Source organism: Corticium candelabrum, chromosome 1 (genome assembly GCF_963422355.1).
Source record: "Corticium candelabrum chromosome 1, ooCorCand1.1, whole genome shotgun sequence".
NCBI lineage: Eukaryota > Metazoa > Porifera > Homoscleromorpha > Homosclerophorida > Plakinidae > Corticium > Corticium candelabrum.
The window spans coordinates 14,907,817-14,922,142 of NC_085085.1; the positions used below are offsets into that span (position 1 = coordinate 14,907,817).

The following is a 14,326-nucleotide window of genomic DNA, read 5'->3' on the forward strand; positions in this document are numbered from 1 at the left end:
AATGAGTTCACAACTTCCATTCAGCAGTTGTTTACAATTTGTCTTTGATGAGCACGTTCATGTGCAAAGAGTCCAATTCTGGAATGACATACTCGATGACATATATTACAAACGTTCTTTGTACCAGTAGTCAAGTTTTGTGCTGTATAGTTGTGACACATTAGTCTCTTTTCTTCAATTTTGTCAATTCTACCTTCCTCGTAACAATCTAAGCCTAATCTTATATATTTCTTCCAAATTGAACGGTCACATGCTATCATTTCCCAATTTTTGTGATCAATATCGACATTCTGTAGATTGTGTCTTAAAGTGTCTTGAACCTCAACTTCTGACCACCAGCTTTTCTTGGTGCATCTAACAATTGACTGTATAGCACTTGTTTTGGTAAACGTCTCTCATCTATTCTTGCGACATGACCTACCCACTTAATTTAGTTGCAAGAAGTAGATGTACGACGAGATTAGAGTGAATGTACAATTGTCCAGGCCGTACATGCACTTTCACGAAAAACACGTTCCTACTGATGGACCAATAATCCGGACAACTGGTAGACGGTGATTTTTGTAGGTTTGAAGGGTAACCTTCCCTTTGTGCCCGGCAGCTAACACACACACACACACACACACACACACACACACACACACACACACACACACACACACACACACACACACACACACACACACACACACAATGTAGTCTCACCTAGCCAGCCCTCGAGTGTCCAGCCAGTTGTCTCTCCCCCTGAACGACCTAGTGGTTGGTTCTAACGACCGGCTGAATACTCGAGCCTCTAAGCCAGCCCTCCCTTTACTTACATGAGGCAGCCAGCTCTCCCTATTGTCAGAAGTAAAGAAAGGGGAAGAATGGCTGGCTACGCGAGACTACCACACACCTATATCTAAATATACCTCTTTGCTGGGCGACTTCATATCCAAATTTTCAACACATTTTATATAATGATATTTCCATGCTCCGTATTCTCTCTCACTCGGAGCATATGGCAAATACCATCCACGTCGTAAACACTTGGGAATCCAAACACAATCTTGCTCCGACAGAAATCGCCAATGCCAAGAAACTAGAGCACAACGACTGAGCGAACGAGGATCGAGAAAAGAAAAAATGTAGAGAGATAGAAAACGAGGCAAAAAACGTGTGAAATCAACGTTTCGCAGTGTCACACGTTGGCAAAGCCACGTGTGCGCAAAACGCATCTGCTTTTCGCGAGAGCGCTGCAAAATGAATTCCAGAAAGCGGCGCCTTTGTGAATCTGTCCACATGTCAAACTGAAGAGCAATCAAGACTTCATGACAACTCTAATAGTCATTTCCAATAAGATGCATTTACCCAGTGCCCGACAAGCTTCTTTCTTTCCTCGAACAACTGAAATTGAGGTATAAACAAATGAGGTTGTTGTGGCAACGACAACATAGTTGCAAAATATGCGCTAGTGCAACCCGACCTGCTCATTTGATGGAATGTGATGGACTGGCGTCCAAGCGCTCTTTCTGTGTCGTGCTGGTTTGGCCATGCTCCGTGACTCTTTAGGCCAAGAACAGGACTAGCACATCCACGCATGCGCAAACATCAAACATTGAAATTTGAGTGCCTATTTGGCATGCTCATTAATGACGCCATTCTAGACACTAGAAAGCTGTCTACTTGCATATCAATGTTTACACCATCCTGACCCAAGCTGCATGTATATAGAGACAAAGATCTATTTAATAATTTTTCATTAATTTTTTGTTGTGATTTTTCACAATTACAGTAATAGACTTTATATTTTACATGTACAGCAGCAGTGCTACACCTCAACTGAGAAGACCACCATGAAACGTACAGCATCTATTGAGCATGAATAATTGCACGTACACATCAAATAACCTAAATTATATTAAACTTACAAGAATACTGAAACCAATATCAAAGTAAACGCTTGAAAGTTGCATGGTGCACTCTTCTAAAATGAGTACAAAACTGTCCACCTCAATCAACAAAATGTTTAATAATATTAGGTAATTAACTGATTTGAAGACTGCTATTGCTTGCTAGTTTCTATAAGTTTCAATATTAATTTATGTTTGTTTATTCTTCTACGTTTATTCTTCTATAACTATCTATTTTGACTTGTTAGTGTATGTATCTTGTCTGGCCTAGAGCAATGTACCTGTAGTGGTATGAAACAAATTATTATTGTGTCGCTATGCCCTTCCATAATGGGCAAGTGGGGTCTTTACCCCCATCTGGGCGCCCACCAACCCGGCAGGTGAGCCCAGCGGGGTACATGTGTTCTGTGTAGTGCACACGGCGATCAGTGACTAGCCAATTCGATTATTATTATTATTATTATTATTATTATTATTATTATTATTATTATTATTGCTTCAATGTTTTCTTTACCAAACATTTACAATATGCACAAATTTCTTAACAAATGGATTAATGCATGATAACATTAAAATGTGTTATATAATTACTTAAAAACAACAAATTATCTAATTGTATACACGTTAATGTTCTCAAACCTCCGCTACTTCCAAATAAATTATGTAAACATCACTACTCTGTAAATGTGGTTCTATTCTAACACATCAACCGATGTTGATTCTGTGTCATAGCAATCATACAATAACAGGATTCAATAGATGAGCAGTACTATCGTGTTCTAACATCTGAAAACAAGTATCGGGAATAACTCAGGAATATCAGAATATTAGGGCAAAATATCATTAGACTTAATTAAAGAGTATATCACGCTCTAGAATTTGTGACTCCGAGTTGTAGAAGCCGCTTGCAAATCGTTCAGTGACAACATTCAACTGTTTCTTGCACCATCTACAATGATCTGTTGATCAATATAAAATTAAAAAGTAACAATTTTCCTTGCCTTTGTGCAGTATAAACATCAGTACTTAGAGATTCAACCCAAGCAGCATGCTCAATGAGTAGGGCTCCTAAAAACAAAATATAATTTCCAACTGCAAATCAGTTGTCTTCGTGTATTGCACAAATAGCACTACCAAACGAAAAGTAAACGCCGCTCTCATATAAAATGATCTCAAGCCACAAAATGCTACTCATTAATTAATACAAAGTATATAGTCACCAATATTGCCACATGACTTCCTTCCTGGTCATCCACACTTTTGCTTTTGTAAAATCGTAAAGCTAAAAACATCATGTGTTGTTTCTCACTTCAGCCATGCCAAGCAAACTACTGACACCTATTGCTTTGACTAGAATAATTATTACAATGATGACTTGCACCAAAATAAATGCTTATAAACCAGTTGTAATTTGTAATTAACCAAATTCCATGCTCAAATGGTACTAATATTACAAGCTACCCTAACTGATGCACTCAAAAGAGTAAAAAAATTAATAATATGCATCAAGATGTCGACTTGTCAAATATGGTTACTTACACAACACAAATGCTTACAAGTACGTGCTAAGGTTACAAAGTCAATACACCTGTTCACTCACCTATGTAAATCCTCGCCAAACTGAAGCTGTAGTCGCGTGCTGCCATTTCCAAAACAGCTAGTTCACTGTTAGCAGAATTGACAGTGAACTCCATTAAGACGTTTGCAGCAATGCTGACAGCTCGACATGCACTCTGTAAGTCAGCATTGCCTTCAGCCAACGACAAACGTCGCTTAATGTCAGCAACATAAACCCGAACAGCTTTGCCCTGAGTTTTGTGAAGCACACGAAGCACATCAAGAGACAAAACATTTGTTGTCCCCTCCCATATTGGTAACACCTGACAAATTAGTAAATGTACGTCTCATACTATTGTAGAAGATGAACAACTCACTACCTGTGCATCTCGAAGCATCCCAGGTAGTCCAGTGTCTTCAATATAGCCTTGGCCACCAAAACTCTCTAATCCTTCCGATGCAACAAGCATAGCCTGCGAGACAACTTTATAGTTACCAGGCATGTTCTGTTTAAAAGTAGAATACTTGTTTCGCTGTGTATAGTTTAGTGACAGGCATAAGAAGACGTAGAAGTAGCTGATCTTCTTCATTGGCCTCGTTTGTCTCTTCTAATCCCAACAGTCTTGAAAGTTCTAATACCAAATACAATGCACCTCGGCACTCTATCTGCACAAAGCAACAGTCATTGCCATCAAAGTCAATAAACATACTGATATCATTCTTAAAGATTACTGATATTGTTCTTTAATTCTCTTCAACTGTAATATAAGGCCCCCACCACAATGTGATCTTTATCAAACCAATTTCAAAAACTATTTACTATTGTAACTTTACAATACTTGTGATCTGAGTGAGATGATAGAAAGAAAACAGTGTTGGTAATGAAAGCCAACTAAAATTACATTACTGTACTAAGAACAGAACATACCTCGGTCAACAAATAGACAAATCTTACCTTTGTGATTGTAGAAGTGTGTGTGTGTGTGTGTGTGTGTGTGTGTGTGTGTGTGTGTGTGTGTGTGTGTGTGTGTGTGTGCATGTGCATGTGTGTGTGCATGTGCGCACGCACGTCTGTGTGTGTGATTGCTGTATTCCAATCACAAACCATATGCTTAGTTTCTATAGGTAATCCTATTGATGTCTTACATCTATAAACTATAGTGTAATGATACAACATGTTCGTACCTCAAGCCTAGCCAATGTCTGTATATGGAGAGGATGATGAACTAACTTCTTTCCAAACACTTCACGATGTATGCAATAGTTCTGGGCAAGATTAATCATACTGGACAACAAACACCACATCACCATAATTATAATGATTAATCCACAATGTGTATCACCGTCTCATTCCACCAACAGCATTCAGACTGTTGTGAAGCCGAGTTATATTAAGCATATCTGATATCGTTGCTACACCACGTCCATCATCTGACAACTAACCAACACAGCAACCAACATGCCAACAGCTACACATTACAGAATGTAGCTTCAAGACACATGCACACACACACACACACACACACACACACACACACACACACAAATGACAAATGGATAAGGAGCTGCTGTTAAACAGGCATACCCCCAGCCAGATGGCTGGGTTCCTGTGCACTAAGCAGAAGGTATGGGCTGTGCTAAGCAATCTCCTGGAGCCTGGCCAGGTGCTTGCAGGTGCACTGACTGCAACGCCAACTGTGGTGTGGGCACCCGAAGTCCCACCCGAACCCCAGTGGCTGATGGACTTTGTCGCAGTCGGAGGCCTTTGCCACTCCAGTTAAAGACCAGGTACTCTATTATACTCCTGAGTCAAGAGAGGCAATTGTGTGTACATTTCTTGCCAAACGAAATTATGCCATAGCTCGCCATCACTGTGACTTAAACTTTAAAAAAATCCTAAATGTCAGGAACTGCCTCTCAGAGGTCACGCCCTTAGCTGTTAAGCTGGGACCTGCACGTTACTCAGGGAACTCTGGGCCTGCGCTAGCAAACTCCTGGAGCCGGGCCAGGCACTCGCAGGAGCACCGACTTGTAAAGCCAACTGTGGTGTGAGGACTCGAAGTCTCACCAGAACCCCAGTGGCTGATGTCACGTCACAGCCGATGGCCACTTAGGACCCCAGTCAATGACAGGTAATCATTTATACTCCTGAGTCGAGAGAAGCAAATGTGTGTTAGTTTCTTGCTTAAGGAAATTATGCCATAGCTCGCCATCACTGCGACTTGAACTTGCAACCCTTCAAGGTCCCGGAAGTAAACACTCCGTAAGATGACTCTAACTAACTGAGCTATCGCACCACACACACACACACACACACACACACACACACACACACACACACACACACACACACACACACCTGGACCTAAACCTGGAAGTAGGCCATCGTGATGATGATGCCTTCCGTCTTGTGGTCTCTGGCCACAAAGACGGCCTGAACTAATGACTCAATGTTCCTCTGTTATATCGAATTGCATCACACTTGTGACGTGCTATGTCTTGAGGGTCTTCTGAAAGATCTAGCACAAGTGTTGCAGATGCAAAAAGCTATTTGTTGCTCAGCTGACTGGCCGGCATTAAACGTCACATTGTTAAAAGGTTTAATAGTGCAGGCGTTACTCCATAAGGAGCAATCTTTGGCTATCTTAAACCAGTTCTTTTCATCAATGTGGAATAGTTTCATGTCCGACTTAACTTTGTCTCTCCAACGCAGTTTTGGTCCATGCGCTGGACGTCTATTTGGCAACCAGCCAAAGAGAAATTCTTTGGGATTTGTTTGTCTGTCATTCTTGTCAAGTGTCCAAGCCATCGTAGTCTTCAAGATGAAATGATGATATCTTCTAATGTTTCAGGCACACGCATGCACACACACACACACACACACACACACACACACACATGTGTGCATGCACACACACACACACACACACACACACACACACACACACACACACACACACACACACACCTTGTGAGCCAGTGTTCCATCTAACAAAAGTTCAGCTGTTGGAAGCTGTCTGGTACCCAGCTTGTTCTTCAGTCGCTGATAAAAGACTCTCAGCATCAATGTTTGTTCATTTGATATCATGATCGCACTACCTACCTGAATCTGTATGCTATTGAGATCTCCGTGCTTTCCCCGAGTTTCCAGATAGAATAGCGACAAACCTTGTGAACCCTACAATTATGTATTAATGATTATAAAGCTACACTATAATTGCTTTAAGATTATATACACTTACAACAACAACAACAACAACAACAACAACTACAACAACAAAACAAGAACAACAACAACAATCACCAGCAAACTCAAATTTATACCTCTGCAACACGACCATCTGCATCAGTTATCCTTGCCAGTGTAAGTGACATATCAGCATCCGATGCTGATGAGAACCACTTATATCCATACAGTCTGTACCTGCCATCAGGCTGATGCACAGCTACAGTTTCTGTGCCCAAACCTGCAAATATAGAATTCCAATAACAACTACAATGCCTACACACTATACAGCAAATTACCAACATCTGAACCACCCTTTCTTTCTGTCATCCACTGACCAGACGTCCAAAACTCAGTCGGATCACGAGATGTTAAGTGACCATAAGCACGATGAAACACCATCATATTGCCAGATGACTGCACAACAAAACAGCATGCCATAGCCCAACAAATTGACTACCAAATATTAGTATGTACTTCAATCACTTTAGCAGCACCATCTGTCATAGCCAAAGGACAGGAATACAAGCCGGATGAGGGTGCAAACAGATAAAGCTTGATAACTTGATAAACACGACTAAAATACAACAAACAGTAAGACAATAATCACTGTCTTCAATGACATAATTGCAACCCATTTTGCTTACATCAGCAACTCTTTCTACTTTTGTTGTGTGCCTTTAAATATAATGTTTTTCAGAAAACTATTTCCGTGCTAAATGAACTCAGTGGTAGCTAATGAATCAGCAAGTTGGTCCGTTAACTTAATAGTCTGGTCAACAATTATGCAATCAACTAACTAATCACCATGGTGCCTAGAGAAACCCTAGCAGTTTCCTACTACTTGTGTCAATATCCATCAATCTACAAGCTATGAAAACTTAGACTTGTGTTCAAATTATACGGTACATGTACCTCTAACTGCCGAGCTTTCAACATTTCACTCACATCTACATATGACAGTACAGTGTACTCACTTGAAAGACTAAAATTTGTTTTCATTGCTGTGACTTTAGGTGAAGTCCAAAACACATTAATCTACTATAATGATGATAAGTATAGATTATCGTATGATTAGCATGCTTTAAAGCTTTTACCAGAACAAGGGGTTGGGTTATCACCCAAGGCGAAGCTGAGGGCTCTAAACCGCTCCTAGTGCTGGTAAAAGTCATATAGCACGCTAATCATACAATAAAATATTTATACTATGGTCACATTGCATGTATAAGTATATAGTAAGAGTGCGATATTAACCAGAAGTAACTTATTGCACACTTGCTGTGCAATACGTCATATACACCATCGTACATGTCCGAGACTGGTCACACGTCGCGTAACCATGCATGGTATAAATGAAATTCATGACTTGTATCCTCCAATTTGAAACATATGAGCTGATACTATAACACATTTCACTAAAGTTTTCCGAATACTTAACTTAATGTTCCCTAGTCAAAGTAAAATCCTACGTACAGTTGATTACCTCCAAGGTCCATAAAGACGTGAGAATGCGATTTCCACCAGACCCTCTTTAGCTGCTATATCACGAAGCTTTTTCCATGCTGGACTAGTTTTCAATCTGTCCACTCTCTTTCCCCATGCATCGTACTGCTCTAACTGTGGAGGCTCAAGCTCAACTTGACGCCCAAGATCATTGATCTCACCAGCTACTTGATCACCAAACTGATTCAAATCCATAAACACAGCTTCTAATACCTAAATCACATGTAACACGTATAAGCATCCGTACCCAACAACAACAATAACAACTACAACAACAAGAACAAGACTTGATAACAATAGACACAATTACTGCAGCCGTTGTCCGTGTCTGTACTCACGCGCACGCACACACACACACACACACACACACACACACACACACACACACACACACACACACAACTTACTTCTGTAGGCACAACTCGTTTCATGTATGACTGCAAAGGGTGGTCCGATGTATACTGATTTTCCAGTCGAGGTGCAGTTTGAAAGAACTCTCCAATGCGAGATCGACTGAAGGAAAGTTGGTGGTCTGTGCTAGCAAAAACCTCTCGTCCCCTTCCATTAGAATTGCATCGCCTTACTGATCTTCTGATGCAGAAGCTTCTCAAGCGTTGCACTGCGATCTTAGGTACATGAATAGTTGTGTACATCGTGTGTACGGACAGTACAGTATAAATGCCTAGCGCACGTTAGCTTGCAGGGTCGCACTTTCTTTGTGTCTATTCGCTTTTATTCAACAAACGGCGAATGCGTAAAATCATCTGGCTGATTTGTTGCATGTCATTATAGCTTCTATTTCGGTAGCGTCAGTAGTCTCTATAATTAACTAAAGCACGCCTACGTGCAGGACTGCATGTCTGGCACTATGATGCAAACCTGCAGTCGATCTTGTCAATGAGCAGTTGTTCATGTCATTACAGTAATACTTTCTGAGCAAACAGAGAAGATAAACGATTTAATTTTAAAAAACTTCAGGCACATTAGCAAATTAGTAAGCATATATAGTAAAACCGACAACATATGTGTTTAACAAAACAAGTCCAGTCCATAAACCACGGAAGTAAAAACCCCATTGCCAGCAACAACATAAGAGCAGCAGCAGCAGCAGAAGCAGAGTAAAGCAACAACAGAAGCAGCAGCATTAGCAGTGTCCTTTCAAAAACGCTGTTACCCTGCTACACACTTAGAATTCCAGTCCAAGATGTATCAAGGCATCTATCAGCTCTTGTAAATCTCCTTGGCGTTCCTTGAACTTTTGTAAAATAGTGCGTGTTGGCTGGTCGATCTGTTTTCCAGAATTATCCAACTCATTCAGAAAAACTCCAAGATCTTCAGCAAGTGCACGCCAACCACCTTCATCAACCCCTCCACACTCAGCATCAAGCTGTTTGACAATTAAATCTTCACTAAGATGGGGAGGATATGCAATATTCTACAAACAGATAACAATCTTAAATCAGTACATACCATGCAAACACCCTTCACATACCTTTGCAAATCCATTGCCAGGTAAGTCAATGAACACGTTTACCTGACTGGGACAAACAGACTGGTCTTCACCATTCAAAGTGACTTTCACATCAAATGAAAGTTTGTTTTTATCTGCTTGACCTAGCCAGGCTGAACCAACTGTGTAGATTGGTTGGTTCTGTTTGCATAAGAACAGTGATTCCCACACATCATCAAAATTCATAATCTGTAGCACACAAATGCTTATGATATCACGTAGCTACAGTCTTAAAGAAACTATACCTGAGTATTGGGCCGTATCCTCCATTCATCGCTTAGGTTACTGCAAAATGCAGCTGTGATGTTGCCTCTGGATGAAACAACAATTCTCTTCCTTGCCTTTAGCTGATACCGAGGAACACATCCAGCTTCTGGATCTTCTTTGTTGATTTGTTTGGCAGCACACTGAAGTAAAAAGAATTTAATATTACTCATGCCCCTCGAACATATGTAAATACAAACATACACACACATGTACAACATGTACATAACATACATAGATACAGGCAGTGTGTGTGTGTGTGTGTGTGTGTGTGTGTGTGTGTGTGTGTGTGTGTGTGTGTGTGTGTGTGTGTGTGTGTGTGTGTGTGTGTGTGTGTGTGTGTGTGTGTGTTAAATTTAGCAGTTTACATATTAGCTCTTACTGTTGCAAAAAAATGCAAATTAGGATAGATAGCCAACTTCAAGTCAAATTCTTGGTTTTCTCTGGCTTCTGTGTCAGATGGCGAATATAGTGAAACTGCACATTGACGACTATAAACACTGCTTTCTGTGAACACCCAAAACCATGATAACTGCAGAGAATGGAGCAGCACATAGTTGTCAGAAGCCTTAAGTTGATCTGATGCCATTCTTTGAAAGACTGTTGGGTGCTTTTCTTCAAGCAGGCCAGCTGTCATCACTGAAATTCCACCATCCTCCTTATTTGGCTCATAAACACCACAATGTGGAATACGTAATTTGACTGGTTTACTGAACTTGTAGCGGCGTGGTTCTGTTTGCACCAAAACTGGGTGACCAATCGGTAACAGTCTACCCCATTCACGTCCAAGATCCATTTTCATGCTTGATTGCTGCACTTTGATAGTAATCCTGACCCTGTCCGTGTCTCTCACACTACCAGGAGGTACAGTTAACAGAACACCATGGCGAAAACTGAACAGTGAACCTCCTTCGTTTGTAAATTCTTTGCTAACAAGTTGACCTAAAACTTGAGGCTCTAAGACACCAACACAACAACAAGTAATCATTGTGCTACCTATTTAAGATAGCAAATATAGCGTTGCTTCTTACCCAGAACTCCAGGTTGCTCTTTGAGTTTGTACTTTAATCTGGCAGCAATTACTCTGTTCTTGGTTGCTAAAACTGCACTGTTTCGAATCCGTGACAATTTCTCAGAAGTGTAAAAACACTCTGTGGGCTTTCCAAGAAGGTGTTTAGCACGACCCAAGACATCCTCATATGCTTCATCAAGAGTGAATGACAGCTTTTTGAGTGAGTGAGACCAATATGTTTCCATGTGCTGGACGTACACATTGTAATTACCGTCTGCTCCTGCTTCTGCAATTGTAATGCTATAAATGCTAGCTGTGCTAAACAAGAACCAAAATATAATCCAACTCACCCATTGGTTCAAGTTGAGAAAGCTCTTGCTCTGCATCATGAGTATCAGCAAGTACATCAGTTGCAAAGAGTAAATCTTTCACTTCGCTGACTACTGCTCTATTAGTCTTGTTTTTCAAACACTTCACAGGAGAACCCAAAAGCTTTGCAATACCATCTACAATCTCATGCAAGTCCAGAGTCTCAATTAGATACTCTTCGGGGCCTTTTTCATTGTCTTCCTGATAGACAGTAATGCTCGTTCCTAACAGCTTTTCTCTCAGTTCTTTGTGCACTAACCATACAATAAAGCCATATCACTGTTAGTATGCTATTTGAAACTGAGACTTGCTTGCCTCCACGTCTGTTCTGTTCCAACCATTCACGTTTCTGCCTGAGAAAGTATCCCACATCAGTATGCTCTGTAATTCTTGCAAGATCTTCAGCAGAGTAACCGTCCTGATCACTGGATAGTATATAGTAGTGAGCAGTCAAATAAGTAAGCAGTATTTGTAAATAGACTTACAGTTTAAGTATGTCTGCTCCATTTTGCACAAGAAGCTTAACTGCTTGCAAGTGGCCGTTCTTAGAAGCAGAATGTAGAGGTGTCCAACCAATAATAGAGCCTAACATACATAATCCATGCAGTTACTTCAAAAGATAAAACATCCATAAGTTAAGACAACATTGTATGCCTAAATGTACATAAAATCTCTACCAAAATACTCTCCAAGCAATCAGTGATCCGCAATTATCGCCATATTAAGCTATTTATCCCTTTGTGTATGCTGCCAGTATAGGGATATTACGTGAAGCCTAACGGAGCATACATACCTGTTTCATTGCCTACAATGTGCTGATTACTGACAACAAGCTAACTAAACACTCCCTGCAACCCTGCTCATACACAACCAAAAGGCATGCAATCATCCAACATGCACAACTCTGAAACACACGGTGCTGGTAACGTTGCAGCATTACAGACTAATGCAGTGTGCCATTGCTTTAGTGTCATATCTACTCTTTCTCGTGATAAGCATACCTGCAGGTGCAGCTTGATCAACAGGAGAGTTGTTCTCCAACAAATGCTTTATTGTTTGGATGTCACCTGTTGCTGCTGCTCTGTCGAGGAGACTTGTTTCAACAGAGTATGATATTTCTGGGTTGGCCAATTTTAATTCTAAGGAGAAAGCAAACCCATTACTTTACCATAATTTCCTGAAATGCCAATGCCCACACTCCATTTCAAGAAAAGACTTAAGGCCTGTCCACACTTGCAACTAGATCACGATAAATCCAATCCACATTGCGAGGTGGTTTCGATTGCAATCTGATCGCAATAGGTTGAATCCAATTAGGAACAGTGGGCGTTACCCTACGTTCGCTACGCGTGTAGTCGGAACATCTAACACTCCTCACTCGTCTTTTTCTTGCTCACCTTACGTCGCTGTATCAACACTTTCCACAAGCAAAGAAGTCACACGTATACATCGGTCATCAGTCACGTGATATCAAAAATGAGGTGGAGGTAGCGTTTTCAAAGTGCAGTGTGGACGCTCGCTATCCTGATCAGATCGCGATCCAGTTTGGTCTAGTGTGGACAGGGCTTAAATTAAAAGTTATTGACAATAGTTTTTGGAAGCAATACGTGCCTTTGCAATGATAGCAACTAGTTATTAAATGTGAATAGTAACAAAACTTATACCCTGTTCTTGTAGAAATGACAGTACTTCTAAATCGACTGCTTTCTCATGAGGTGTCTTCTGCTCATGATTCTTTCTGCACGTAAGTGATTACAAACAATTCTTGCAGCAAACAAATTACACTGACAATACCTGAAAACATCAAAGCCTTTCTCAACCAGAAACTTGATTGCAGGTAAGTGACCATAAAATGCAGCAGAGTGTAGCGGTGATTGATACATGTCAGAGAACTTCTGTTCCAGTTCAGAACCCTGAAGTAGAAAAATATAGTATACACGCATGCACACATGTCCATGACATGCATGCATATGTACCGTGCATCCTAACACAAGTTCAATATGTACATTCTGACTGCATTAGTACATGGTACAACACAAATTACAAGTTTCCTTCAGTTTCACTGCACCCCGACATAGTATTTCTTTAATTAATTAGAACCATGACTTTCACTATTTAACTCAACGCAAGGGTGTGTACTAAATGAAACTCATGTCGAAATCTGTGTCACTTCACTTGTTACCAGCCGTTTAGAAGACACCTACCTTCAATTAACACAATCAAACTCTGTTGTCCTCTCTATTACACAATTATGGCCTCAGGATTTTATTGTTGTTTTTCTTATAAATGTTGTTAATGGTGCTCTTTCCCTACACATTGAACTTCAGTCAACAAGTATTTAACAATCTGATCACTGGTATTTTGTTTTCCATAGTCAAGACAAGATGCTTGCCTTTCTTTTGCCTGCTGTACTGTGGATGAGTGCACATTACTCCTGTTTCTGTAAGCTGTTTGGTTATGTGAGGATTCAAATAAGCGAGGTTTAGTAGGCACAGTACTCAACCTCTTCCAGAAAAGTACAAGAGGAAAAAGATATATTTCTCCCTGCTCAGAATTGTCATTTAAGTTAATATTGCAGTACAGAAGCTGCATGGATTTTGATTATGCGTATACTGTGGCTCAATCACTCTACACTGCATAGAGTGACATCAATTTTCACACCGACAATCATGCCTGTCTGCTGTTTTACTATACTGGAAGAAAGGAAAAACGTTTAATGTGGCTGCTTTATCTCTTCTGTTGAAGTAGCTATTTGAAACGTGTATTTCATAAGTCATCGTGGATGGCCCTTGTAGACATGGCAATTGTACACAAACCTAAATTCAATGTCCAGTCACAAACTTGAGAAATTCAAGATGGTAAATGGTGTAGATGAGGCGACAAAGAGAGGAACATTTGCATGCTTTGTGTCTCTCAAGAGAGAGAGAGAGAGAGAGAGAGAGAGAGAGAGAGAGAGAGAGAGAGAGAGAGAGAGAGAGAGAGAGAGAGAGAGA

The 14,326-nt window shown here is 40.5% G+C and overlaps 3 protein-coding genes across 4 annotated transcripts in view; all 3 read right to left on the minus strand.

The window, feature by feature from the left end:
• Positions 1-1,545, minus strand: part of LOC134190727 (epithelial cell-transforming sequence 2 oncogene-like) — an 8,635-nt gene extending 7,090 nt beyond the window's left edge. For both annotated transcript variants that reach the window (XR_009971680.1, XM_062659225.1), the window contains exons 1-3: positions 1,466-1,545; positions 1,351-1,386; positions 912-1,289 (exon numbers count right to left, since the gene is read on the minus strand). Coding sequence is in view for 1 of the 2 variants with exons in the window: in XM_062659225.1 (XP_062515209.1) it covers positions 912-1,289; positions 1,351-1,386; positions 1,466-1,534 (483 nt within the window). In the remaining variant the exon portion in view is untranslated. The remainder of the gene's footprint in view (positions 1-911; positions 1,290-1,350; positions 1,387-1,465) is intronic.
• Positions 1,546-2,566: 1,021 nt separating this feature from the next.
• Positions 2,567-8,831, minus strand: LOC134176585 (acyl-CoA dehydrogenase family member 11-like). Its single transcript, XM_062643254.1, has 14 exons — positions 8,586-8,831; positions 8,159-8,391; positions 7,153-7,252; positions 6,975-7,092; positions 6,774-6,916; positions 6,553-6,627; positions 6,418-6,492; positions 4,793-4,887; positions 4,635-4,734; positions 3,975-4,115; positions 3,830-3,922; positions 3,493-3,772; positions 2,894-2,960; positions 2,567-2,841 (listed from the first exon to the last, which is right to left on the minus strand). Exons 1-14 carry the CDS (start codon positions 8,829-8,831, stop codon positions 2,742-2,744), a joined length of 1,866 nt encoding a protein of 621 aa, XP_062499238.1. The 3' UTR covers positions 2,567-2,741.
• Positions 8,832-9,107: 276 nt separating this feature from the next.
• LOC134189688 (uncharacterized) overlaps positions 9,108-14,326 on the minus strand; it is a 10,922-nt gene continuing 5,703 nt past the window's right edge. Inside the window, exons 2-12 of the mRNA XM_062658045.1 lie at positions 13,128-13,246; positions 12,998-13,071; positions 12,335-12,472; positions 11,819-11,918; positions 11,649-11,758; positions 11,315-11,587; positions 10,984-11,250; positions 10,335-10,909; positions 9,934-10,095; positions 9,671-9,877; positions 9,108-9,613 (exon numbers count right to left, since the gene is read on the minus strand). Of these exons, the coding sequence (XP_062514029.1) occupies positions 9,365-9,613; positions 9,671-9,877; positions 9,934-10,095; positions 10,335-10,909; positions 10,984-11,250; positions 11,315-11,587; positions 11,649-11,758; positions 11,819-11,918; positions 12,335-12,472; positions 12,998-13,071; positions 13,128-13,246 (2,274 nt within the window). The 3' untranslated portion in view covers positions 9,108-9,364. The remainder of the gene's footprint in view (positions 9,614-9,670; positions 9,878-9,933; positions 10,096-10,334; positions 10,910-10,983; positions 11,251-11,314; positions 11,588-11,648; positions 11,759-11,818; positions 11,919-12,334; positions 12,473-12,997; positions 13,072-13,127; positions 13,247-14,326) is intronic.

What these genes read in the sequence shown, in the direction of transcription:
- LOC134176585 (XM_062643254.1), bottom strand. Translation starts at nt 8,831, where the DNA reads ATGTACACAACTATTCATGTACCTAAGATCGCAGTGCAACGCTTGAGA. An exon ending in AAAGGGTGGTTCAGATGTTG is followed by an intron (nt 6,917 to 6,974) that starts GTAATTTGCTGT and finishes CTATATTTGCAG; the next exon opens with GTTTGGGCACAGAAACTGTA. An exon ending in TCAATAGCATACAGATTCAG is followed by an intron (nt 6,493 to 6,552) that starts GTAGGTAGTGCG and finishes GTCTTTTATCAG; the next exon opens with CGACTGAAGAACAAGCTGGG.